General features: G+C 37.6%; 1 protein-coding gene across 1 annotated transcript; it reads right to left on the bottom strand.

Moving 5' to 3' along the window:
* Positions 1-47: 47 nt before the first annotated feature.
* On the bottom strand, positions 48-27,863 carry GPR26 (G protein-coupled receptor 26). Its single transcript, XM_063306152.1, has 3 exons — positions 26,943-27,863; positions 9,235-9,348; positions 48-476 (listed from the first exon to the last, which is right to left on the bottom strand). The coding sequence occupies exons 1-3, from the start codon at positions 27,659-27,661 to the stop codon at positions 245-247; spliced, it is 1,065 nt and encodes a 354-aa protein (XP_063162222.1). The 5' UTR covers positions 27,662-27,863; the 3' UTR covers positions 48-244.

Raw genomic sequence — 27,863 nt, 5'->3', positions numbered from 1 at the left:
GTCTTTGTGGATATGGATGTACAAATTTCATGATGCTGAAGGAGATCTTGTAGACTATATTGTATATCAGAATTAAAAGGCATCCAACTTTGCTTTGAAATTAATTACCTAAATTGCTGAAGACTTAACAGGCAGGCTTTCCAAACTATTGTCAGCTGATGATCCCAGAGATGCCAGCCTACCATTCTTCAGCTTTTGTCCACCAGCATTTGCTACATTTCATAAATAGTTCATCTTTGCCTCTTCATTCGTTCCCTTGCAAAAAATTTCGACTTTGTGATTCACTTGTGAGAGCTGATGAATTTATTGAGCCTCTTTTCAGCATCTTATTTATTATGTCTTTCCATGTCTTCTTATACTGATGTCGTAACAAAGAATAAACAAAGGGATCTGAAACAGCTTTGCTATAGGCCAGACACTTGGAAATAACTCCCCAGTGAGCATTGATGGGAACTATTGATGACAATTCTACTAATCTGCCAAGAAAAGAGAGAGAAAAAAAACATTAATGTCAGATAAAAATATCAAGCATCTGAATGTTCCATATTAGATCAGCTTTCAAGAACTCTACCAGTCATAGCCTCTGAGAAATTTATATGAATGAGAAAGTGATAGGCTACTACTGGACATAAATAAAACTGCCATTTGGTTTATGCACATTCTCCAATCAATAGGCATAGTCTCCAAGAAACATACCATGACTTTTATATCTAAATGAGGTGGGTAACCTGATTCTTGAAATTGTATGGAATCCAGTGGGTTTATGCAATTAATGGATACACTTTCCACTGAGCTGCAGAAAAGCAGAAGAAAGGGGGTTTGATGGCAGTCTTTTTTTTCAGCTGATTAATAGGGATGATTTTTGTCAAAATTATTGGGGCAAAGAAGAGGGCTATATTTCCCTCCTGTAACCCTCCTAGTACTGCCTAGATGATCAGCAAGAGAATGAAAAGGCTGCAGGTACCTCTTTTTTCCTAGTGAATAAGTGATGGTTAGTCTGAGGACAATAGATATTATAACAGTAAATCAGAACAAAAAACCAAGGTCATTTTTCTTGGAAACCATCATACTAACTGCAGAATGTCTATACTGCTGATTGAATGTATAGTGCAGAAATAAAGCACCCCCAGGACTTGTTAAAGATTATGCATAATGTCTAGGAAGTGTGTGTGTGTGTGTGTGTGTGTGTACCTCCTATCAGAATTATACTGATGAGAAAATATATTGAATTCTCTGGTCATGGACAGACTATTTGCACAGTCTCAATGAGCAATGATGAATGTGCACAGTGGCCCACAGTATGCATATTAATAATTCAGCACTTATTATTTGTAGTATTTAACAAAAATCCAGAACAACCTTTTCCTACATAAATTCTGGAGTATATATACTTTTAGTCCCTGTCCTGTCCTGGTGCGTTGCCTGAGTGTACAGTTTCCGTATAAAAGGATGCGAGGGGAAGAGAGATCAAGCAGGACACTGAATTCAGCAAAAGCATTTTTGCCTGGCTCAAGACAACAAACATACCATTTGCTGAGGACATGTCTGCACAACACAGCATCCATCTTGGTACTAGCCCATTCTGAGGCAGGTTGAAGCTAGATCAAGTGGATCTATCATGAAACTGGTGTTTTCCATCAGAAAACAGAAAAAAGTTCTTTTATGCAAAAATTCCATGTTGCACAGAGGAGGAATCTGTGAAGGGTCAATGACTTGCTGGGCTCCAACTGGCCTGCTTCAGGGCTGCCTCTCCTATCCAGCCACAGGGCACTGTTTTGGCTACTACTGTAGAGAGAACAGAGATTCATTCAATAACAATTTCCTTTGGGGAAGGGGGCAGAAAGGAGAATATTGACCTCCTGGAAGACCTTTCATTTAAATTCATCTAAATGAAGAAGGTGATGTGAGCTTTCTCCTCCTCTTTCTCCTCTAGCTGAAATGAAGACATTGATTCCAGCCTAATCCTGAGAGGAAAAGTACAAAGAGGCATTGGAAGAAAGTGGGCTGGGAATGGTAACTTCAAAGAAAAGCAAGCTTCTCCCTACTCCACTGAGGTATTAGGTTTGAGTTTCTGCTGGGTGGAACCTCATTAGCTCCTCTGGTTTTTGGTTCATGTCCTGGTCATGTTCACAAATGCTCTTTCTGGGTAAATGTGCACACTAAATTTATGAGTTGTAGTCTGGCTTTTGAGACAGAAAGGAAAGGTTCCCAAGATCCCATGCCTCACCCCCACTGCACTCTGTCATCAAAGGATGAGTGATAGCAGTGGCAGGAACAGCAATCTGCTGCCCTTATGTGAGGGCCACAATTCTACTGGCCTCATTCCTGAGGTGAAGTGAGAGGAGTGCTGTGGGCAGTGGTTGCCAGAGCATCATGGTTTCCTTTGGTCCTCCCATCTCAAGGACCAAAGGAAAGCACATTGTTGGGGATGTGTAGATGAGCTCACCATTAGGTCTTGTGGAAATCTTCCTTCATAAAGGGCTTTACCTGTGCAGTAAAAGAACATGCCTAGGTAAGCATCAGACCTTGGAAACATCACAACTGTTACCGCAGAGGCAAACTGAAATGAACTAATGCACCAAGAATATTTATGAGTACTGCTATATAGGTAGCATTGGAAGCTGTAGCATGCCATTACCTTCAAGTGAACAATTAGTTCCACTTTCTTATAATTACTTTCTGTCAAACTGTCAGTTTCAGGATTTTCTATCCCATGCAGTCAGTGCCACTCTTATCTGTAAGATCTCCATTAAGAAACATTTAAGTGTATGAAGGCCATTTTGTGGTTTTCCTCAGAAGGCTTTTATTGTTATCACAGAGAATGAACAAGAGAACTTGGAGGAGAAGCTAAAGTGGTTTGCCATAGGAAAAATATAATTCATACACTAATGCCAACTGAACTGATTTATCTTTAAATTATACACACACACTGTATATAGACAGATATAGATGTAATACATACATACATACATACATACATACATACATGCAATTAGTTTTGAAAAAAAATTGATATGAGCCAATGGGGACTCATTACATGCATACTGAAATGAATCTTTCAATGCACATTGAAAATAATGAGTAATGACCTTTGCATAGCTTGTGACTTCTGCTAGGAAGTCAAGCAAGTATGCTTTATGTCCAATTATGACTTGAACTTTGAAAGGCTGAATGTAACTCCCTCCCTCTTTTTTGGGTGGGGGTAAAAAAAGAATATATAAACTATGTAGAGAAGACAGCAAAAGATAACTTTAACCCAATATTCTAAGAGACAAACTATATGAAAGGTGAAAGGGCCCCTGTGCAAGCACTGAGTCATGTCTGACCCTTTGGGGGAACGCCACTTTCGCGACATTTTCTTGGCAGACTATATTGGAGTGGTTTGCCATTGCCTTCCCCAGTCGTCACCTTCCCCAGCAAGCTGGGGAAACTATATAGCTGTTACCATTATATGATCCAGCCCTTCTGAATCCAGACCAGTGTTTCTCAACCTTGGCAACTTTAAGATGTGTGGACTTCAACTCCCAGAATTCCCAGCCAGCATGTTGGGTGTTGAATTCTGGAATTTGACTACACATCTTAAAGTTGCCAAGGTTGAGAAACACTGGTCTAGAACATTTCTTGCTCCAGGTATGGGATAACAAGTTTCAATAGTTTCAATAGTCTCAAAGAGATCCTTGCATCTGGAATTCATCAGGGCTATAGAATATCCCAACTCCCTGGCATGCTCGCTTTCTAAAACAAGAAATTATTTTAGCAAAGGGAAAATACTAACCATACATTAGTCATAAAAGCTCTCAGAATAGTATATACAGTCCACCTGATCGTCAGTGTAACTATTAATCATACACTCATTAATCATATAAATATTAATCAATATATTCATAGACCTGGTACAAAAAAGGCTGTATGACATAAATTTTTAGAATGTATAGTTTAAATTGATGATAGAATCAGGCTTCATATTATCCTTCTTGTTGAGTCTTTAAAAGAAAGAATCAATGTTTACTACTATGATATTAAAAAGCTATAAAGAGTCTTTTGGCAGTACTTGATCCAATTATTTTTCCAATTGTTTTTCCAATGATTTTTTAAAAGGATAATCTGCTTTTTTATTTGCTGAGTGTTTAGACTACTAAGCAATTTTGGATAAATTAGCCATTGATTTTTATGCTACAGAAAACAAGCCCCAATAAATCCTGCTATTTCTTGCTGTATTGTTAAGTACTAGATACTGGTTTGGAGGAGTATTGGGGAAAATATCCTCAGTGGGTCCACATCATCTTTTTTTGTTTGAGCATAATCACAATCTGAAGAAAGCAGAATGGGGGCATCTGTTTCTCCTTACTCCTGCCACATTTATCTTGCTTAGAGAGAACTGTGTCCAAGAAAAAAACAATTGGGGTCAGGAGTCTGTAGAAACTCTGCTGGTATATGGACTTTGACATGTGTCTAATGATGCCATTGACTTTCTCTATGTTAGTGCTACATTATTTTTGTCCTTAAGAATGTCCATTCTGATCCCTCAATTTTGCTGGGTAGAAGAAAACAAGGGGATTAGCATTCAAGTGTGCTCTTACAAAGTACAGTCTATTATTATTACTACTACTACTACTATTATTACTACCACTAGTACCAGTACCAGTACTATCAGATATCCTGTGGCTTTCAAAGACAAAAAAGATCCATAGGTTGCTAAAAAAAAATTGGGCTATTGATTGCTCTCTTTCCTCAGCTCATGTTTGTGGTTTCACTTCTAATACTTCTACACTGATGCTACATTAGGACTGGGGTCAACTTCTTATATCATGTTTTTACAAGTTGGCATTAGGCATCTTGGCTTCTTTATAGGAAGGAGTGCTTGAACTTACTGGCATATCAATTGGAATCAATCTTGCCATCTCAAAAGCATTTAAAAAGTCAGCATATATCCTTTATATGTTCCAGCCATTGGATATAACACAACATAAAACAGAAGACAAAAAATATGTGCATACAAATAAGACTAGCAAAATACTGCAATTTAATATTAACAGACACTCAAATCTATGAGTACTGTATAAGTAAATTTATATATTTTCAGAAATTACAGACCACTCCAATCAGGTGACTCTGGGTGGCATGCAACTCCCCAATACATAGTTAGGATTAAAACAATAGAAATCAAATTTAAAAACAAACTTTACAATAAATATATATTAAATCCTGGAGAAAATCCATGTAGTTGTTAAGAGTTGTCACTGACTTGATGGCACATAATCAATAACACAAAACTGAGACATATATTTAGATTTAAAAAAAAAAAACAATTTCTCCTCAGGAAAGTAGTGGTAGTGAACCATCTTTCAGTACTGATAGCCTATATGCTATTTAAATGTGGTTATATTTGATAAAGTTAAGCACATTTAGCATTAGCCGGTCAGTACTGGTATCACTTAATAGGGTGATTCAAGTATCAGCCTATTACAAGCTTACAGAAAGAGACTAAGCATGAAACACATATGCTAGACACTGATTGAAATAGGCAATAGTTGTCATGAGTAAGGATGGCGAGCAGGGGGCTCCCATCCAGGCTGTAAAGCGCATGCGTAGTACTGAGGAATTAGGTAGCCATTCAAAGAGACACAGATCAGGCCCGCCTTAACCTTTGGGGTTTATATGTCTGGGTTTTTCCCACGCTTCTTCAGTTTGTTAGGATTTTCTGTTATGTAGCAGTAATAAAACACTAGAGACCTATCCTTGTCTCAGCATGGTTCCTGGCTGTTAGGACAATAGTCAACCCCTGCAAGACTCCATGGGCTAAAAATTATTTAGAAGAGCTTCAGGACATGTGGGGGCACAAGCACAGCACTGCTTTAAAGCAGTTGCTTCTTTGTTTCAGGTTCCCATCTGAGCTTTAAGCGTTCCGTAAATGTAGAAACACAAAGCTGCCTTACATTGATTCCAGTGGCTATTTAGAAATGGCAAAGATCAAACCTAGTACTTGTTGCTTGCAAAGCATAAATTCTTGGGTGGATTTATACATTTATTCACTGAATATGTGTCATGAGTACTGATGGCGAGCAGGAGGGGGCCTCTATCTAGGGGGGAAAATGCATGCGTAGTACTGAGGAATTAAGCAGCCGTTCAGAGAGACACAGATCAGACCCGCCTTAACTTTTGGGGTTTATCTGTCTGGGTTTTCCCATGCTTCTTCAGTTTGTTAGGATTCTGTCTTATGTAGCAGCAATAAACACTAGAGACCTACTCCTCATCTCAGCATGATTCCTGACTGTTAGGACAATATGTATGTTTACTTTAGATGGTATTAAATTCTATTTGTCATTTTGAACTGATCCATCAGAATCCATCCATCCATCCATATCTAATCTATCTACCTATCTGTCATCTATCTATCTTTACTTTATAAACAATTTTAATGATCAGGCAGAAGAGGTTTTTGTTTTTTAAGGCTGTCCTTAACCATCTTACTTGATTATATAGGCCCAGCTACTTAATGGTGAATCATCCTAATCCTAATCCTAATCTATCTACCTGTCATCTACCTATCTTTACCTGATGCCAAAAACTAGATGCTATGGGCATGAGTCTAAGCTGTAGTGGGAGAATATTTCACAATCAATATGTCAACACTAAGAAATTCCACCATCTGGACTTAGCCTAGTGATGGGGTAGCCAGAAATGCTTCCACAGCACAACTGCCAATTACTGAGTAATATTCCATCACTGTTAGTCTCTGGAGTGGACTGTGGCAATAGGGAGGAACCATTTTGATACAATGCCTCAGTTTTAAAAGACAAAGGAAAATTGGCCTTCACTGTGCAAGTAATCAAGTGACCAAAGCTATTTCATTTTCAAAACTGGACTTTGATTTAACATGTTTTAATCAGCCTTCCTGATGTCAGTGTCTCCAAATGTGTTGGTAATACAACACCCAGAATTCTCAGTAGGCATGACCACAGACTACTACATCTGGAAGTTTTGGAAATTTAAAGTATTTGAAATCCACCAATATGGAGGTGGCAAGGGTGGATAAATAATTTATTCTAAGGACACTTGAAGCTGGATAGAGGCTATTACATGTATCATATAAACATTTCAGTTTGTGAGTCAAAATATATAAGCAGAAGATAAGTGCTCTTTTTGATAAACTCCCACAGTTTGGACATATGTACATGAATTATTAGCACCAGGAAACTAACATCACTATGCATACTGCTTTAAGTTTCATGTGTGTGCCAAGATATTCTCATTTTTTCCATCAACTATTTTGTTAAAAATAAATCTACACATTCCAAATGTTCATAGAAGCTAACATAACCTTTTAGATTTTCCCCTCTTGTGCTGTTTCTGAAGCACACCAATGAACATTTCAATAATTTATTTCTACTAGAACAATTTTAAATGATGTTTTTGAATACAGTTTTCCCCTCAGTTTTTATACCTTTTCACAGTAACAGTGAACTATTCTGATCATAGTGGTAGATTTGAGTTTTTTGTGACCTTGTGTTAGCATATGTAAACTGTACACTCTTATTCATTAATAATTCCATTACAGGTAGTCCTCGCTTATCAACTGCCTCATTTAGTGACTGTTTGAAGTTGTTGTTGTTGTTTATTCGTTTAGTCGCTTCCGACTCTTCGTGACTTCATGGACCAGCCCACGCCAGAGCTTCCTGTCCGTCGTCAACACCCCCAGCTCCCCCAGGGACGAGTCCGTCACCTCTAGAATATCATCCATCCATCTTGCCCTTGGTCGGCCCCTCTTCCTTTTGCCTTCCACTCTCCCTAGCATCAGCATCTTCTCCAGGGTGTCCTGTCTTCTCATTATGTGGCCAAAGTATTTCAGTTTTGCCTTTAATATCATTCCCTCAAGTGAGCAGTCTGGCTTGATTTCCTGGAGGATGGACTGGTTTGATCTTCTTGCAGTCCAAGGCACTCTCAGAATTTTCCTCCAACACCACAGTTCAAAAGCATCGATCTTCCTTCTCTCCGCCTTCCTTATGGTCCAGCTCTCGCAGCCATATGTTACTACAGGGAACACCATTGCTTTAACTATGCGGGCCTTTGTTGTCAGTGTGATGTCTCTGCTCTTAACTATTTTATCGAGATTGGTCATTGCTCTTCTCCCAAGGATTAAGCGTCTTCTGATTTCCTGACTGCAGTCAGCATCTGCAGTAATCTTTGCACCTAGGAATACAAAGTCTTTCACTGCTTCTACAGTATAAAAAAACCAGCTTTGTGACCAATCCTCACATTTACAACCATCACAGTGTCCTGCGGTTACATGATTGCCATTTGCATGCTTCCCAACTGGCTTGTGACGAGCAGAGTTAATGGAGAATGTGGAAGTAAAATCACAAATCACATTCATGTGATGTTTTGCTTAATGACCACAGTGACTTGCTTAATGACCAAATGAGAAGTGAGGTCATAAGTCTCTCGTGTTCATGTGAGTTTCTGCTTAGTGATGGTGGCACTTAGTGACAGAGTTGCCGGTCCCAATTGTGGTTGCTAAGTGAGCACTACCTATATATCTATTTAGATCGTATACTCCTTCCCTGTCTTGTTACTATTACAACAAGCATTCTTCTATATCTTCTTGAATTTATTTAGCAGTGATAACTTATATCTGAAGTTCCAAGGTGATAAAGCTGGGCTATTACTAATCATCACCATGTGGAGGCCACTTCAAATGTTTCTTTACAGTGATATCTAAATGTTTGCAATGTGGAACAGACAGAGATGTCACTAGAAATAGCTCAAGGGAGCAAAGAAAGATGAGGAAAATATTCAAGGTTAAATGGCCAAAATGCTGAGTGTTATTAAATAAAAACATCATAAAACACCAGTCCATAAACATTATAAAAATATATGACATGACATCTTCCTCAACATGTTTGCTATGGCTTGAAATATCTGTACACAAATAAATGTGTACACGTATATATGTATCATGCAGCATAACAGCTGTGCATTTTATGGTCAACCTTCTAAATCCTGTCTGATCTTTTTCAGTGAGAATCCGATTCTATTCTTCCCAGCATTTACTAGAATATTTATAATGCAAGAAACAAAAAGCAAGCAGTAGATGGCAACAATTGTCAGTGCCGTGAAAAAAAACAGTCCTGAGCAAAATGTTGCCAAGTGGATATTTTAGTATCTGCTGAGATGTATAACATTAATGCCTTGTATAACTTTGCTTGGAGGGGACTGAGATGGTGCAAAACTTACCTTGTGATTACATATGGCGCAAAACAAAGTATAAAAGTGCCAATAAACGTACTGATCTTCTTGGTTGCTCGTTGTCTCCGTCTCTTCTGTTCTTCTAGACATCGCTCTCTTACACTGTATAGTGTTTGACACAAACAAGAAAGTCAATAAGAAATTGAGGTAGTATTTCACATAATGCAGAATATAAGACCGATAGAATACAAGTCTATCTTGAAAAATTAATAATAATTTAAAAAAAAAAAATTAATTTAGGTAGTATTTCCACTTTTTTACTTAGCCATTTCAATGTGCAATTTTTCCAAGAGGCATTCAAATTATGTAGAATGATTTTTCTGGGTCTTAATATTCCTTAATAAAAAGTTATTATAACAAATCATATTATAACAAGTGGAGATCCTATATGAGTAGATATAAGTTAATTTACCCCATGTTGCTTACACTTATGTTGGAAAAATAAAGTTTGTTTGTGTATGTGTGTGTGTGTATATACACATATGTATAAAATCTATAGAGGGTTGCACTTTTAGTTTTCAGATCTCCATACCTTGCAGATTTGCAGAAAAGAAATAGCAATAGCAATCCACAAAAAGTCTGAAGGCTACAATCTGACAGAGACTTGTGTTCTTAAGTCTAAAGTGAAATGAGAAAAAAAACCCAAGGTTTATCAAGATGAGAAGAAGGAATGAAGGAAATAATACAGCAATAGAAGAGAATATCTGTAGCTCAGGGTTGAAATGTGGAGTCCTTGGTGCCCTCTGAGCTTGGCTGTTTGCTTGCAGACATTTCATTACCCAACTAGGTAACATTATCAGTGCTAGTGAGTGTGGGGTTTGCTCCCTGTTTATATAGAGTAGCTTGCCCTGCCCATGTTGGTGGGGGTGTGGTTTTCTCCTTGGTAGTTCCTTGATTGGGGTATTGTTTTCTGCTTGATTGATAACATAGGATTCAGAAGTGAATATAAATCAAGAGCAAAGAGGATAGAGCATGTTGGGATTTTTCTCAGTTCACTTATTTATATCCTGTAACTATGACCATATCTGCGCTTACCATTTAAGCTGTTTCTGACCCTAAGCCAGTTCAAGAAAATCCCATTCAGACTGAGAAATTTTGTCAACAACTTCCAGAGGATTCAGTCTGGACAGAGACCAGTAAGTCCTCCTATTGGACAATTCCTCTCTAGTCTGCATCCCACCTTCTGTTCTGAAAAAACTAATTGCCAATGTTTTACTTCATGTAGGTGGGTCTTCATGGACATATTTTTATATGTCTGACTGTCTACCTATCTCTCCCCCCAAGTTAAGTTTATAGATTTATATATTCAAGTTAAAGCATCAACAGAGTGGAAATCTTCAGGGTGTATAAACAGGCACAACAACCACTGTTAAAGTAAAAATTTCTTTCTTGCCATCCTGTTACACTTTAATAGCTTCTATGTCCCCTTTTTCCAACATTGCTGAAATAACTCAATGGCTATGTTCTTTGCCTCAAATATAGAAATTTACCAATTCAGAACTTGGTAGGAATGTTTTGTTATTTTAATTATATTTTTTTTATTTTTCTGAGTCAGCTAGTTTGTCATTTAAAAAAAAAATGACTGAAGAAACAATGAAATGGTGCAGCCTTGAACTTATTTTTATCAAAAAACAAACAAACAAAATGGGGGGGAAAGCTAGCTAGCTCAAGAAAAGTGAAATTGCAATTTTAAAAAATTCTGCTGACTTTCAAATCAGCATGTACTGTAGGCTCAGCAAAGATCATAGCCACTGTGCTATTTCAGTACCATGATTAAAAGGAAACTCTAGAAAAACTAGAAATTAGGGTAACTATTGTCTCATTTTAGCACACATTTCTTCCTCTTGGAGTTAGCCTGTAAAGAAGTAAAGCACCACAGCTAAAACAGATTGCGCCATTCAGAACATAAAGGAAAAATAGTTTTTTTAAAACCTTGGCAATAAAATGCACCTGGAGGTCATTTTCATGATGAGTAGAATACACAATGATATTGTCCATTTCTGCCTTCCAGTAATGGTTGCTGGTGCATTCTGGCAACAAGGCAACAAGCAGTGTGGATAAGCCATAGTGTGTGCGGGGAAATAAAAAGTGCTAGAATCCACTCTATTATTTCAAATCACAGTGGGTTGAATTGCTTCAGAAATGTCAGGCAAAACTAGTTTTGCCTTGTTGAAAGCAGTCTGTCTTCAGGAAATGAACAACGTTGTATGTTTCTTCACTGATGATATTGCAGAAATCAAAACATGGTTATATTAAAATAAACAATTCAGATTATAAAATCTTTCTGGCAATACTTCATCTGCAACCTTGTAGTTGCTCACTCAACCATCAAGGCAGTAGTAGAGTTCCTACAGAGAACCTGAAAATGCCGATCTGCTGATGGAAAGGTCTATCTGGATATATTTATTGCTTGCGGTGTTTCATAAGTGATGACAGAAGAAAAGGGAGGTTTTCAGAGTATAGCACAGGCAGATGAAGGAAGGAAAGAGGGAGGGAGGGAGGAAGGAAGGAGAGAAATGTAATAATAAGAAAAGAACTCTCATCCCCATCTTCAGTTCTAAGCAGCAGGACCCAAGTGACAGCTCTTCCTGTCCCACCTCATTTTCATTTTATTTCTTCCCTTTGGTTTGTCATACCAAATAGTACTTGCATATTCAATTATAACAATAAGCAATCTGACAATGACCTGAAAAGTTGATGTAAGAGACAGATCATATATTGAGCAATTACTGATTCAGGCCAGTAACAAAAGTTTAACTAAGGTTAATGCAATAGTTTTGAAATACTAATCTTATAAGCCTGCAGGCCAGGGGAGCAGAAGATCTAGAAAGAGGGATACCACAAGAAGTTGGTTCTTGGTTGCTTCATAATGCATCTTAAAAATTAATTTCACTTTATGGAAAATACAGCTTCTATTAAATGCAGCTCTAGTGACACCTATGGGCACCTTCTCTTTTGGGCTAACAGCAGCTTCAGGGCAATGAAGTTTGTCTGCACCATGATTATGCAGTCCAGTCTGGATCTTCTCTATTCCATTGCTACTGTGGAAAACTTCACATGGAATGCACATTAATTTTTCACATCATTCCCTTTGACCTGCACATTAAACAATCACAAGTTATGTGTGACTCAGTATGAGAATATAGTTTGTTGGTCCTATTATGTAATCTGCCAAAATCTGAAAGATTATCCTGTTCTGGCAGTCCAGATAAGATGCAAACATTTATGAAGTTTATCAAGTTCTCTTGGAATATCATAAATGACTTGAAAGCTGAGATCCGGCTGGTGGATTCAAAGTTGCTCAGACCTGATAAAATTAAAACTGATTCTACACAGAACACAATGTAATTCGAATTCACCCATACAATGTTAATATTATATAATGTTAATATATTCAAATAAACTGTTCTATGGTTTTTTTTAAAAAAAAACTATTTTTGTTAAATATATGTGTTAACAATTGTTAAATCAAAGCAACAAATATATGGCTTCTTTTCTTCTAGCTTTTGGAGAATAATGAGGAGCCAGCAAGTGGAGAATAATAAGAACCAGTTTAGTGGTTAAAGCATCAGGCTAGAAACTGGGAGACTGTGAGTTCTAGTCCTGCCTTAGGCACAAAGGCAGCTGGGTGACCTTGTTTTGCTCTCTCAGCCCCAGGAAGGAGGCAATGGTAAACCACTTCCGAAATCTTGCCAAGAAAACTGCAGGGACTTCTCCAGGCAGTTGCCAGAAGACTGACTTGAAGGCATAAACACACACACACGCACGCACACACACAGCAAAAATGTCTTGTAAGCTGTCTGGCAAACCTAGGGGTTTGGGGATGGGTTAGGGCAGGAGATGAACAAACCTGCATGAGAGGCAGTTGGATTACAGTGGCTCACAAATTTGAACCAATTCTGGGCTTTTTTCAGCTATGTGAAAAGCCATCAGTTTCCTAAAATAACCATGAGAGGCTGATAAAACAGTGATGGTATTTTTTGTATAAAGTCTAGAAAAGTAACTGGTGAGAATCAAGCTTTTTATTTTAGGTTGCTTTTGACATTCACATCAGGTTAAATGCATACTGTCATTTACTTCCTAAGTCAGCCATCCTTCTAGGGTGGCTTTCTAACAGTTTGTGAGCTGTTCCTTTTAGAACCAGGATGCAGTAAATTCAGAGCCAGCTTACTTATTTTATACTGTATTACATATTACTAATGCAAGTTAGTTCTCTTATACCAGCAGTTCTCAGAAAAGCATACGGTAATAACAGCTAAAAATGAAATAATCAATTGAGAAAGATAAAGACAGTAGAGATAAAGATGGGTAACAGAATTCATTGCTAAAGAGAAAATAAAAATGGAAAGTTCCAGTGTAATAAAAAAAAATGCTTTTATCTCTTGCACTGACAAGACAACAGAGCTTGTACCAAGACTACTTACCTGGGAGTGCATTCGAGAAAGGGCCCTTGCCCAGGGCATGACTGCTGAAAGCTATTATGGTGAAGGCTCATTTCCAAGTTACTGTCATCTGCACTTGAGGGTACTTAGAACAGGGACTCCATAAATGACCAGAACATTCACCTAGGAATATGCTATTTATAGATAAATTTTGGTGGAATATAATTTATGTTTGTACAATTTGTTTGTCTACTTTGATGTGAAGCCAAGTCACTGTGGAGTGGGGCAATCTGGGGAACTTTTTAACCCACCTGAGATAGGATGGAACACCATAAGTCACCATAAACCTAAATATTTTGCCATGCTTCAAAGGTTTTAAAGATATTATCTGATTAAAAGTAATAACACCATTTTAAAATAGGAATTACCCTACAGAGTTAATTTCTGAAGAGGGTTGGAGTCCAATTTTAATTTTTTTGCAATAGGAACCGAATATGTCTAATCACCTCCAGTGCTGAAAAAATAACCAAATTCCTAATGTTAACATCAGTAATGTATTAGAATAAAAAGGGCATTGATGACTGCTGCAGATTTAACTGTACCTGTAAAGTCCTAGCAAGTTCTTCAGACCGAGGAACTTGCTAGGACTTTACAGGTATAGTTAAATCTGCAGCAGTCATCAATGCCCTTTTTATTCTAATACATTACTAACGTTAACAAGCATGCTCAATTATATTCTTTAAAAGCAGGAAAATAAAACAACCTGGATTGTATGAAAGCCATAGCTTTGAAAAAAAGATCCTGAATATTTGTTCCTTTCATAAAACATTAAACATTAACTTGTCAACCTGCTTTAAATATTTAAGTGGAACTAACATTGGTATTGCTCTTGAAATACAGCATATAACAATCTGGATGCAATGTTCTTGGTGCAATATTTTCCATATTACCAGAAAATCATTACTCTTTACTAATAGGCTGTCTGAGAAGAAATCAACAATCTTGTGAATGTTGGTTGGTATCACAACAGGAACTTTAGCTTGGCCACAGATGAAACAAAAAAGGAAAAAGGAAAAGGAAAAGGAAAAGGAAAAGGAAAGAAGGAAGGAAGGAAGGAAGGAAAGAAGGAAGGAAGGAAGGAAGGAAGGAAAGAAAGAAAGAAAAGAAAGAAAGAAAGAAAGAAAGAAAGAAAGAAAAAGAAAGAAAGAAAGAAAGAAAGAAAGAAAGAAAGAAAGAAAGAAAGAAAGAAAGAAAGAAAAAGAAAGAAACGGAGGGAGGGATGTAAAATATTTCAAATTTGAAATATTTTGAACATGAAACATTCTGTTTTGAGTTTGAAATGAGTTGTTCTGTCCATTCTGGAAGTGCTTTGTGTTCCAAGGTATGTTTTTAGTTTGAAATTATTTGTATACCCTTAAACCATTCAAATACTGAATGAAAGGAAGAAAGACATAGAAGAACCTCAGTGGATGCCGTTTTGATTATAAGGAATTGTTGATTGCTTTTTAGGACCAATTATTCAATTTATTCATTATTGTATTCATTAAATTAATACATTCAGCTTTAATTCAATAGAATAGTAAGCAGCTATTTTCAAAGAGAGCTTTTGTGTATTTTTAAGTCCTTTGAATGGAGTGCTCTAAAATTTGCGACAGAAGTAAGATAATGGGAAGGGTTAATGCAAAGGCTTAAAATAGGTTAATATAAAGGCTTAAAATCTGAAAACTCAGATAAGTGAAGTTAAGGAGGTGAAAAGGTATTGGCAAATTAGCAACTGTGTTCTGATGCTCAGATTGACTCTGAACATAATCTAGTGATAGCAGATATTTCTTTCCATTCATACAAGTATTAATTAGAGAACCAGGGTCCTGTAGGTGACTACTGATATAACATCTTATTTATGGCAGAAGCAGTTTTAATAGAGTAGGCAGAGGAGGAAAAGTTAGGGCAAATGATAAAACATGTGTCGCAATATTGCAATGCAAATTTTACTCATTCATTATTGCATTGTGATATTGGAGACAAATACCTAAGGGACAGAACTTATTGTCATGACATCATGACCCATGTTTTTCATTTGGACAAAAGATAAATTTACTGAAATCTACCATTTTATTTAGTTATTTATTTATTTATTTATAAATTTATTCACCGCCCATCTCTCCCCAACAGGGGGACTCTGGGCAGCTTACAATAAAACAATACTGTATATATATTTTTGCTCTGAGGTACTGTAATGCACAGTAGGCGGCTTTGCCCTGAAGGTGGTTTGGAAACCATTGTTTCAAATTCAGCTGTTATATTACAACTGGAACCAAGGTTTATTAACTATTGTGGTTCAGCTCAATTTCTAGCCTTCCAGGCCTAATTCAAAGCAATGGTTCTGAGCATTTAAAAAAGGGTAGCTTTCAGGTTTTCAAAAAGATTGTGAACTGTTGAGCATGGTAAAAACAACCATCTCATTCCTGGGGTCCTTCAAATCTATTTATTATCAATTCTTTCAGGGGTGACACAGTACAACTGAACAGCATCTCACTGAGAAAACTGGACCAAAAGATGAAAAAGACATTTTATGACAAAAAGGCTATATGTGGATGCTATGTCTCTAGCTAGTTTGTCTGTGAGACATCATTCCCTTCTAGTTTCATGATACTGTGGCATTCAGCCATCAGGGAGACCAATTTAGTATGCTGTCCCGATATAAAGGGCCTTTGGGAATTGTTTGTTTGTTTGTTTTTTGGAAATTTTCCCAGTCCTAAATTTGCAATATACAAACAGTACAGTAGTGTAAAAATATGAGTGCCAAAATCAAAAGGCTGATGTAACCCATACTGAATTTTCCAGCATGTACCAATCTTATCACAATAAGATGTCAGCCTATATTACCCCTTAATGTGTTGTCAGACTGTGACATGAACTTTGGCGCTATAAGAGGAGTATTAGTTATAGCTGGGCTATTTAATTCTTTTCAAGCAAGGACTGATCTAGCCTTTATGCAATGAGTCAAGGACAAAATTCCAAAGGTAGATGGAACAAAGACAAAAAGAGGAAAAAAGCAAAGATGACAATTAGACAAATTCAGTTTAAATGTAATACCTTTAGTTCAATCACAATTGATAAGTTTACTCTGCATATTTTCTCCTTGTGTCCCACTAAAAATTATAATTTGATGGCACCTTTTGGAGGCATTTTGGGGCCACATATTGCCATTGTGAATGTTGCAGGTCTATTGATTCATTCTCATATGGAATGTATATCCCACCTTTGTGTTTGAATAAACGATCAAGGCAAATTATGGCATTTTTTAAGAATGCCAAATATCAAACATAAGTGTAAAATAAAAATTTAAAATTAAGATCAAGGTCAATAAAATAATTAACAGTTAAGAGCTAGGTGACAGATGAATGTTGGCAATTTTCCTCAATACTGAGAGAGAAGAGGCTGCACCTCCTTGGGGAGAATGCCCTCTCCCACATACTAGATAGCTGAGCTTCTGACCATGGAGGCATCTTCAGAAGGGCTTTGCCTGTTGATCTAAGTTACCACTAGTTCATAGCAGGAAAGGCAATCTCTCAGACAGGCAAGTCCAAAGTGGTTTAGCACTTAAAGCTGTGTCCAGCAGAATAGCAGGTGGGAGCATTAGGTATATATGCTGCCTTGAGTTCACAAAAATTAAAGGCAGGATGAATCCAATTAATTCATTCAGATTTTTCACTTGCATCATTGCTGTACTTGCATACTCCTCATTATACCACTACAAATACAGTGACAGCCAGGTATGTAGGAGCACTCCCAAAATGTAAACCTGTTTTTTCATAGAGGCTTCACCTCAATCCCCAGATTCCCGCCCCCCCCCCAAATACTCCCAAATACCAATATTGTCTCGTTGAAACATCAGCTTGTTACATCTCAGCCAGCACATTATTTAGATTAGACAACATTCAAGAGTACTGATTGCGTCCTTGAAGTTGGATGGAAAGGATAACTTCAAATCACTTCAAATCTCCAAGTGACCTCTACAGCAGTTTCATGTACAGGGGAATTAAACGTTTTGAAAATAGGTGGTGGCATGTCCTCTCCTTAAAAGGTCTTCTTTAGATTCAACCATTTTAGCCATGTCAGGCCTAGCCCAAGAACAACAAAGAATCAATCCAGCCAAGTTTGGTTCTTTATTTGCTCCCAGCGTATAGACAGAATCTTGCCAGACTAAAGCTACTCTACCTAAGCTAAAAGGAAATAACCTGGAAGGCTCTAGGGCAGGGCTACTCTGACTATCTTTGTCTTCCCATATTCCAGCTCCAGGCTGTGTTGTCTCTTGTCTTGCCCCCTCCTTGGAATGTGCTTTCTCCTTTCTGAGAACCAGCTGCATTTCTGTAGTCCATCACAAATCAAGTTTCATACAGTCTCCAGCCTTCAATTTTTAGGGAAATTTGAGAAGGTGGTAGGAAATCAGCTACAGAGGATTCTAGATGACACAGATTATCTGGATTTTTTTCAGTCAGCATTTAGTCCCTCCATTGTTTGATCCACTTCAGTTTGCTTACCGGCAGAACTGCTCTGTAGAGGATGCAGTCTCCTCTGTTCTTCATTTGAGTTTGGCACATCTAGAGGAGAAGAACAGCTATGTGTGATTGCTGTTTGTTGATTTCAGCTCAGCATTCAGGACGATTGTTCCTCAGCATTTGGTAGACAAATTGGGGTCTCTGGGTTTTAGTACTCCTTTGTGTAACTGGCTACTTGACTTCCTCATCGATAGGTCGCAGTCAGTGCAAGTTGGAAACAATATCTCCAAGCCTATTTCTCTGAGCATCGGTTCTCCTCAGGGCTGTGTCCTGAGCCCATTGCTGTTCACCCTGATGACCCATGACCGTTGTCCCAGGTTTACCACCAACTCCATTGTGAAGTATGCGGATGATACGGCGGTGGTGGGTCTTATCAGGGATGACAATGAGTGGGCTTATAGGGAGGAGGTGAAGGGTTTGGTGGAGCGGTGTAATATAAATGGCTTGGTTCTAAATGTTGAAAAAACTAAGGAGATTATCATCGATTTTAGAAAGAACCGGCCCAGCCATACACCACTCTTTATTAATGAAATAGCTGTGGAGTCAGTTAGTAGCGTTAGGTTCCTGGGGTTGCAGATAACGAATAGTTTGACTTGGTCTCTTAATACTGCATCCTTGGTAAAAGGGCACAACAGCGTTTGCATTTTCTGCACCGGACGAGGAAAGCACATCTTCCACCTCCCGTCCTCCTTACTTTCTATAGAAGCATTATAGAGAGTGTATTGACCAACCACCCGGAGTCCCTCTTTTGGGGGAGATGACGGTAACAAAATTTGAATAATAAATAAATAAACTGTATTTCTATTTGGTTTGGAAACTGTAGTGCCTTGGATAAGAAGTTTGTGCAGAGGGTGGTGAGGGTAGCAGAGGGGTTAATTGGGATTTCACTTCCTCCTGTTCAGGATACAGCGTACACGATGTCTGTCTAGAGCCCAAAATATTGTCAGTGACCCCTCCCACCCTCATTATGGCTTGTTCTCCTTGTTACCTTCTGGGAAAAGGTTCTGCTGCATTCGGTGCAGAACAGCTAGATTAGGTAATAGTTTTGTCCCCTGGGCTGTTAGACTCCTGAACTCTTAATAATCCCCTCTTACTTCATGGCGGTACATGTTGTATGTAGGACTGTGATATTCATTAGGGATAATGATTAGGGGAGTGGAATGGTAAAGGATATGTATTATATATTATAGTGATTATTTTTTGTGAGCCAACTGCAATGCAATTTCATTTTAATGTGCACCTTGGTGTATAGTGGAATGACAATAAAAGTTTGTTCTGTTCTGTTCTGTCCAGTTCTATTCATGGGACAGAAACAGCACTGCTGGATAACCTTCTTTAGAACCTAGATGGGCCATGTATGCCTCTGTTTGTCCCTCTAGACTTCTCAGCAGCATTCATTACCATTGATCATGGTATCCTTCTGGCTCACCTGCAAGGGCTGGGAGTGACATGCACTCTTTGGACTAGTTCAGCTCCTACCTGAGAGGGAAGTTCCAGTCGGAGTGCTGGGGGAGAAGCTCAGGGCTCTTCCTTATGCTGTTTGACGTATATCTGAAGCTACCAGGGGAGTTAATTCATCAGTTTGGGGTGAGGTGTCACTAATATAATGATGACATCCAGTTATGCATTGCCACTCTGGACTGAGCTGGTGATGCACTGGAAGTCTTGAACTGGTGCTTAGAGTCTGTGAAGATCTGGATTGGGCAAACTAGCTTAAAATAAATCCCTCCAATATGGAGCTGCTGTTTGTCAATAGATAGTATGGCTCCTGAATAACATCAGTCCCAGTAATTACTCTGGACAGGGTTGCACTTCATCTGAAGTTCATCCATGATTCTGGCATCTTCCTGGACTCACAGCTCCTGCTGAAAGAGCAGATGAAAACTATGGCTAAGGAAGAGGCTTCATCTAGCTTTAGCTAGTTCACCAGTTACTGCCTTACTTGGATACAGATGCCCTGGCAATAGTAACTCCTTAATCACCCCTTGGTTGGATTCTTGCAATTATGCTCCATGTGGGCCACCTTCAGAGACAACTGGTAAAAGATGCAGTGGCCAAAGCACATTACCAGTGAGCTTTGAGACTAATTCAAAGTACTGGTTGTTACCTTTAAATCACTGAATGGGTTACATCAGAAAATGTTTTATCATAATAGAATCTGCCTGCCCAGTTTGAGCATTGTGTGAGGCCTGCTGAGAGTCCCCCTTTCTGAGTGTGGACAAGACTCCTTCTAAGCAGGAGCTCTCATTTTCTCATCTTCCTGCAGATATGTGTGAAATCCCCACACTTCCAGCTTTTTTAAGCAAATAAAATAATCTTATTCCATTGTGCTTTTGATCATCGCTGAATAAGGACACTGATTTTTATTTTTTTGCATTTTTGTAATGGTTTTTACAGGAATTCTGTTGGATTTTCTATTTTACTGCTAATGATACTTTTTTACTGTTTATTGCCCAGAGTCCATTAGGAGTGGTGAAACCTAGAAATGCCATAAAAAAAGCAGATAAAGGACAGAAAGTACAAGGGTGCATCACACTCAGCCTCATAGATTATTCTATGTGGAATATCCCATACACAGCCAAACATCAGCAGACCTGTTTACAAAAAGGAAAGCTTCATGCCTTAATTGAATTTGACAAGTTAAAGTGGTATCTGGCAGATGGAAGGATCAGGGGAAAGGATTTTAAGAAATATAGTGATATTTTTGGAGAGATATAAGACAGTAAGAAAAGAGAACACAATATTCTAAAATACCATACTAATAAAATGGGGTATTTATGTGATTAAAGAATGAGAGTATTTACCTACAGATAATGGTATTAAAGGTAAAGAAAACATAGTTACTAATTGATAAAAATTTCTGGTGATTTCAAGGACATATCTATAATTTCCATATATGTAATTTCCACCTCCAACCATATGGAGGTGGTTTACTACAGTCTTTTTCCAGTCTGCAGACTTAAATAATATATTGAACTATGCTTTACCAAGGCCTAACTATTTCAATTTTAAAATACTTTCTCTCTTTGTTTGGTTACAGTATTATCAGAGGTTATTTGTCTGGTCGGAAGAAACGTTACTGGTTACCAAGATGAGATGGTTGGCATTTTAGCTCAGGCTAAAAATTAACAGTTTTTTTTTTAATATCAAAGTATTAATACTTAGGCTTTCACTTGTTATATAGCTCAGTCAGTAGTCTAATAGATTTACACAGCAGTTCTCTACATTCAGTAGAACTTATTCCCAGGATATCTTAACCAGAATGTTTACAAAACTCTAAGATTAATGTATTTTGATATATAAATACAGTAGAATTCCTATTATTAGACCAAAGAGAAACAAAATATTAGACTTCATGCTGCATCATTTGTATATTTTTTCTACCAGCCACATTATATATGTACAGAAATCTTTTTATGTATGAATCCTCATGTTAATATGTAATTAATCCTCCTATTTAGAAAAAAAGAGTAATTTTTAATGTCTCCTGTTTATCTAAGCAATGATCCAAACTTTTTGACACATCTAATTTTATAAACTAGTTTCTGCTTCATCAGTTTTTCCACTAATAGTTTTTGTTATCACATTTCTTGCAATTGGGAATTTAAATGTGGTTATTGTAGATATTCCACAGAAGATGAAATCTATGCCAGCACATAGCTAGCAAAAGTAATCTTGCTGCTTAACTTTGACTTAGGCTTCCCACCCAGCTATGAGTGGGGGAAAACTAGGGACATGTTGCTAAAGCCAACTTGTTGTAATTTGCTAGTTAGCACTGGAAAGCAAAGTAATACTAATGAAAGAGCAATATTTCAAAAATAACACATATAATTTCATGTATAATGGAGATTTTGCTTTGAATTTGCAGTGCAGCTTTTGACATGATGTTCAAAAAAGATGTGATGGAGGAATTTAATCAGAACAGCAGTGCCTAAGTCAGAGACATCTAAGTTTACAAGATTGCTTTCATGTGGAGGTAGATAATCTATAATCAAAATCATGTTCAGTACTGTATAGTTTACACTCAAAAAGCAGATGAGATCAAGAAAATGTAGGCTGAACCAAAAGGGCAAATGGGATTAGAGCAAAAAATCCTGGGTATAATTTTTCATGTAATTAATTCATTTTTAATCATTGAAATTAATTATCAATATAAATTATCAAGTTAAGCTTCACCAATGAAATATATAGATAATGATAACTATTCTCTTTCTAACCATAGCCAATGAAGTATTCACAAGAGACCTAAAACTTCAGCAGATACCACAATCTCAGGTATACATTTCTCAATATAGTTTTTTTCTTAAAATTGCAGCTAGAAGGCAAAGATGTCATCAAAGTTAAGCTTCATTCTCAATACTAATAGCAAGAGTGCCATTTTCTGACATTGTTATTTGTTTCTTATTTGTTATTGTCTCCTTCCTTTTCTTCTTCTCAGTCTAACCAACTCACATCCAAGCACTAATCAGGGCTGACCCTGTTTAATTCTTAAATTAACCAAGCTAGGTGCTGTCAGTTGTTGAGGCAAAGTAAAATTTAACTGTTTTAAATCAGCTGTATGTGAAAGCAAACACAGTGATGCCCACCTTTGGCTTTAGAAGGTTTCAATTTCTTCCTTAAGTCCTTGAACAAAAATCAACAAATAGGTGTTTTAAACCATCCTCAAAGGATTTATGGCCATTCCACTTTTTTTTTTTTACTAGTAGTGGCAGATCTTCTTTGACCATTCAAGTGTGAAACACCAGTGACTCTGCCCTTCCTACTTAAAATAGTACAACTGCCATTCTGAGTCCTTTTAGCCACTAATGGAAGCCACTAACTCACTGTAAGTGAGTTTACAATGTGCTACATAGCAAATCCAGAAAATTTGATATGGTCACTTAGCATCATTCCTTTCAAATGCCCAGATTTAGTCCATGTTTCTGTAATAAGCATCACATTCAGGAGGAAGGATTTAAATCTTTATCTTATTAATTGTAAAGTAGGCAGTGTGATACTCTAGAAATATTATAATAGGGGTATTTATAGTGTTGTATCCTATATTAGTCTCTCATGTCACAAAAAGAGAAATACAATTGATGATAGTTGTTGGAATTAGCTGTGGTTCCTGGAAGTCACCTTAGCTATAGGATCGCTATAATTTTAAGGTCAATTGACACCAGACAGATGTAGACATAGATGTAGATATGTAGATATGTGGATATATAGATATGTAGATATATTTTTTCAGAGTGTGGCTTTTTTTTTCTCTGAACTATTCACTTACATTTTAACACTTGATTAATCACCAACAATTAGACATATTTTCAAATAAAATCAAATATCAAATATTACATACTAAACTCACTCTCTCATCCTAGGAACAGTCAATCTACTTGAAGGGCATATGCAAAAAAATAGTTAATGGCACGTGGGAAAATCTGGTTTCCAGTCTTGTTTAATGCATTACGATGAATATCAGCTGTTAATTATCAGTTTCAGTATCAGAGGACAGATACATGATTTCAGCAGGAAAAAAAAGACTGAAAAATTCCTGGAAAGAAAATGAAGAGGTACTGTAAAACCATATCATTCCTAATTGTTACTCCTAAGTGTATAAGATAAATGAGTAAGAAAAATCTGGCTGATGTCAGATGCTGATCAAGCATTTCATTAAGAGGCCTGCCAATATGCTCATTACGTCTATGAAAATAAACCATGCAATGGGATTAAACCATGGTGATGGTCTTCATAATCAAGGGTTCCTTCTAATCTTCTCATCCTCTGGCAGTATTGGAAGATGTTTGGAAGCTTTCTGTTCCATTTTAGTTTAAGCCCATTTAAATATTACATCAGAACCTGAGACACTTAGGTAACTTATGATCAATTAAAGGAAACCAAATCCAAGCCATTGTTTGTGAACTGGTTTGCTTCAACTTTGTAGTAATGGTCAACTTCAATTTAGCATTTGGATGCGACTTTCAGCAGCAGGTCAGGAAGAAATGAGAAAAATGTGCATGAATCAGACTCCTGTACATATTTGTTGTTCCTGAATGAAGCCAATATCTTATTCCCATCTTCTGAGCCATTTTTTTTTCATGCTAACCATAATAATAAAAGGCCACTTTGGTGTTCATGTAATTGGTTTCAAATCTTGGCTTTGTATTGGATTCATAATGGTCAGGTTTATAATTTGTCCAAAATCTTATTATCACTTTGGAAATGAAAGCAATCCCCCCCCTAACAAACTAACCTCAGACATGGTGTCTGATGATGAGCACTGAGAAAATTATTTATGGGACTCTGCATCTATTAAAGTGTTTATCCCATAATACTTTGGCCTCTAACTGAAAAACATCTCCCTATGATGCAACCTTTTGTAACCAAATGGAGTTCTAATTCCAGCACTAGCATTACTTGCTTTCCAAATCTCTACTATCATGGGTTCTACATCCTTGTTAGACATCTTCTAAAAACGTATAGTATCCTTGTTCCCAATTCACAAAATCTTCATTCCGTTTCAGTGGAAATTCCATTTTACTCTGAAAACTCATTCAAAATAATTTACCTTAAAATAGCTCAAATTTGAATGAGTTGTGATATGTGAGACTTCTTAAAGTTGTCTCAGGAATCTAGGTTAGTCTGGAACCACAATATTGAAAGAGAGTGATTTAAATGTATTCCAGATAGGCCTTTTTCTAATTTTAATTGCACTACAGTTGATGCTATCTATTCAATTACTGTGATTTAGAGAATGATGCAACTGGAATGGGTTCACCAGCACGAATGCTGCAACCTCAGTCTAAATTACCGTCCTGCAGTTATTTTAAAATGTGAAAGTGTATATTCAGACATCTAATCATAACTTTCTAATGTCTTGTGTAGTTTGCTCTTAAGTGGTCTTAAGATGTCAAGCAGTTGATTAGGGACATTAATCTGAATCTCATTTATTCACCAGCTCCTGTAGTAACCTTAGACCCTTTCTTCCAGTCTCATGGGAAGTTTGCCTATGGTGAGTTTTTTGTTTTGTTTTCTGGGGGGATACTTATCTTGGCAACCCCCCAGGTTCCCAGTTCCATACACCTTATTTTCTTTTATTTTATTTTTGAGCACCTTTAATTAAAAAATGGGAAGCTGGACTAATAATAAAGCAAAGCACTAGTCTCCAGCATAATTTTCCTTTCCTATGGATCCCATAAGTCATCTTAGAATGTAAGAAGGATTAGCAACTGTGACTGTATGCTTTAAGTATTCCCACCTGCCAAAAGAAAGGGCAAGGCCTTTAAGAACATTTTAAGGGAGGGGATTAGGGTGATTGGCAGGTAGCATTCCAGTAAATTAGTGTTTTCTGAGTGGTTATGCCCCCTATGGCAACCATTTTGTGAGTAGGTAAGTCCCCAAGCAGCCATTTTGTGAGAACACCCACAGCATGGTCTCAAAATTAAAAATACCAGCCCCCCAAAAGTAGAGACCCTTTATAAAAACCCGTAATATTCCTGAATTTTATTTTTCTTTCTTTTGCATAATCGTCTATTGTTTTCTTGTATTCCATATTATTAATATTACTTTGGTTTCAGTAATCTTAAATTAACTTTTTCTTGTTAGAGATGACAAACTACTAGAATACATTACTTCTGCTTCATTTATTCAGATGTGATAAATGCCACTTGGGACCTTGTCTCCACTTATATTTATTTCTTCCAGTGACATTTTTGCAATCAATTTGCATATTGTCCATCCCATGGTTCCTTGTTTTCTGATGATCCCTCTCTCTTTCCCTCTCCCCCCCCCCCTCTCTCTCTCACACACACACATACCCCTATACATATGCACACATACTTTGAAATCTCATTAAATGGATTGCTCTGTGTTTTGCCTCTTTGGATGTTTCTTCATCTCCCTTCAGCAAAATCTACTCTAGCTAAGATAGTTAGATGAATTTTCCCCATTGAATCCTCTCGTTTCTCATTTCTAAGTCTCTTTTATAGATCTACTAGTTATATTTCCTCATTCTCTACCCTCCTTTTTCTACCTTCCTGCTGTTTATGCTTTCTTATCATGGTGATTCCTTCTTTCGCCCCCTGCTCTAGCTTGAGACTCATCTTCCTATGCATAGAAAATGGGGGTTGATTTAAGGACTCTTGAGTACACTTAACTCAACTTTCTTTACTTGTCAGAATGAATTTGAATCTTAATGCTATTTTGGATGTATTTGTACTAGTTGGTTGCTTGTGTTTATTTTGGGAAAAAATATGTCTCTGGGCATCCTTCCTTAAAGGAAAGTTATTGACTTTACAGTGACATTCTAACATTCACAAAAAAAACAGAATGGCATGTAGTATGCTATTTTCCCACTGACAAATCTTAAGGGATATCAGGAATTTCAATTTTATTCTGTTCATACAGCATGCATGAACATTACTGATCAACATTAATTAATAGGCATGGATCTGTTCACTCTAGGTGACAATAGCAAAATTGTTGAAACACATCACCCTAAAGGAAATGCATTCATATGTAAACTTTTAGATTCCAGTACAACCTTCAAAACACATTCCAAGATAACTTTTCTTTCTCTCACACTCTGCAAGCCATTTTCAAGATATTATTAGCCATCAGTTCCATCGCTACAGTGGGAATAGAAACATGCAGAAGAAAAGCAGGAAAGAGCTACATTTTAAAGTAATTAGATACTGAGAGATGATAATTTTGTCTGATATGAATTCTCAGTAGTGTGTGCCCTTGCTAGTCAAGGATGCAGGTATCTTCTTACCTGGGATGGATGTCCACAAGTAGCACAAGGGTCTGCATAGTAATCACGTCAATCCTTTTACAGTGAAAGCGTGCCACCTTCAGCACTTTTAGATATGTGAAACACAAGACTATGAGAGAGAGGACGAAGCTGAAGGAATGAAAGATTCCTGTGAAAATCATAAACTGGGTCCTGTCCTCCAGTCTCTTGTTGTACAGGGTGCAGGAGGCATAAAGGTGGTGGAATCCCACCCAAGAAAGAGAAGTTGCCACAATTGGGAAGGACACTGAGTGTAACCACGTGTAGCTCAGTATGAGGGCAGCATCTTTGTAGCGCATCTTGGAATGATAGTTTAGAGGAAACACCACTGCTATCCACCGGTCAATGCTGAGAGCTGCCATGCTCAGCATGGAGTTGGTAGTCAAAAAAGTCTCTAAAAAACCCACCGTGTGGCAAAGCTGGTCTCCTCCTGGTGGATTCTTGTAAATGATCCCAGCCAGAGTGAGGGGCATATTCAGAGCAGTCATCAACAAGTTGCAGAAGGTCAGGTTGAGGATAAACAATCCTGGGACTTGCTTGCGAATATCTGCACTATACAGAAAGCAGATCAGCACCAACACATTGGACAGCAACGACACAAGGATGAGCACCACAATCAAGAAAGCCAGGATCACCTCCCAAATGTTCATGGTGCCTCCATTCACAGGAGGAACATTTCCAAAACTGCACCCAGCTGGCATCCAGAAAACATGGTGCGAGGCACTCTCACACCCTCCTCCTCCTCCCCAGCCTGCTCACGCTCCTGCATGCCCTCCGTATTTTTAGAAGAGCTGCAGTCCCCCCCACCCCCTGCTGCTGCTTCTTTCCACGTCAAGGCTTTTTAGAGAGAGGCACAAAAAGCAATGGGAATGCCCATTAAACTACAAAGGGGGGTGTTTAAAA

Source organism: Candoia aspera, chromosome 6 (genome assembly GCF_035149785.1).
Source record: "Candoia aspera isolate rCanAsp1 chromosome 6, rCanAsp1.hap2, whole genome shotgun sequence".
Lineage (NCBI taxonomy): Eukaryota > Metazoa > Chordata > Lepidosauria > Squamata > Boidae > Candoia > Candoia aspera.
The sequence above is the reverse complement of the archived record's forward strand: the minus strand, read 5'-3'. Positions and strand labels throughout refer to the sequence as shown.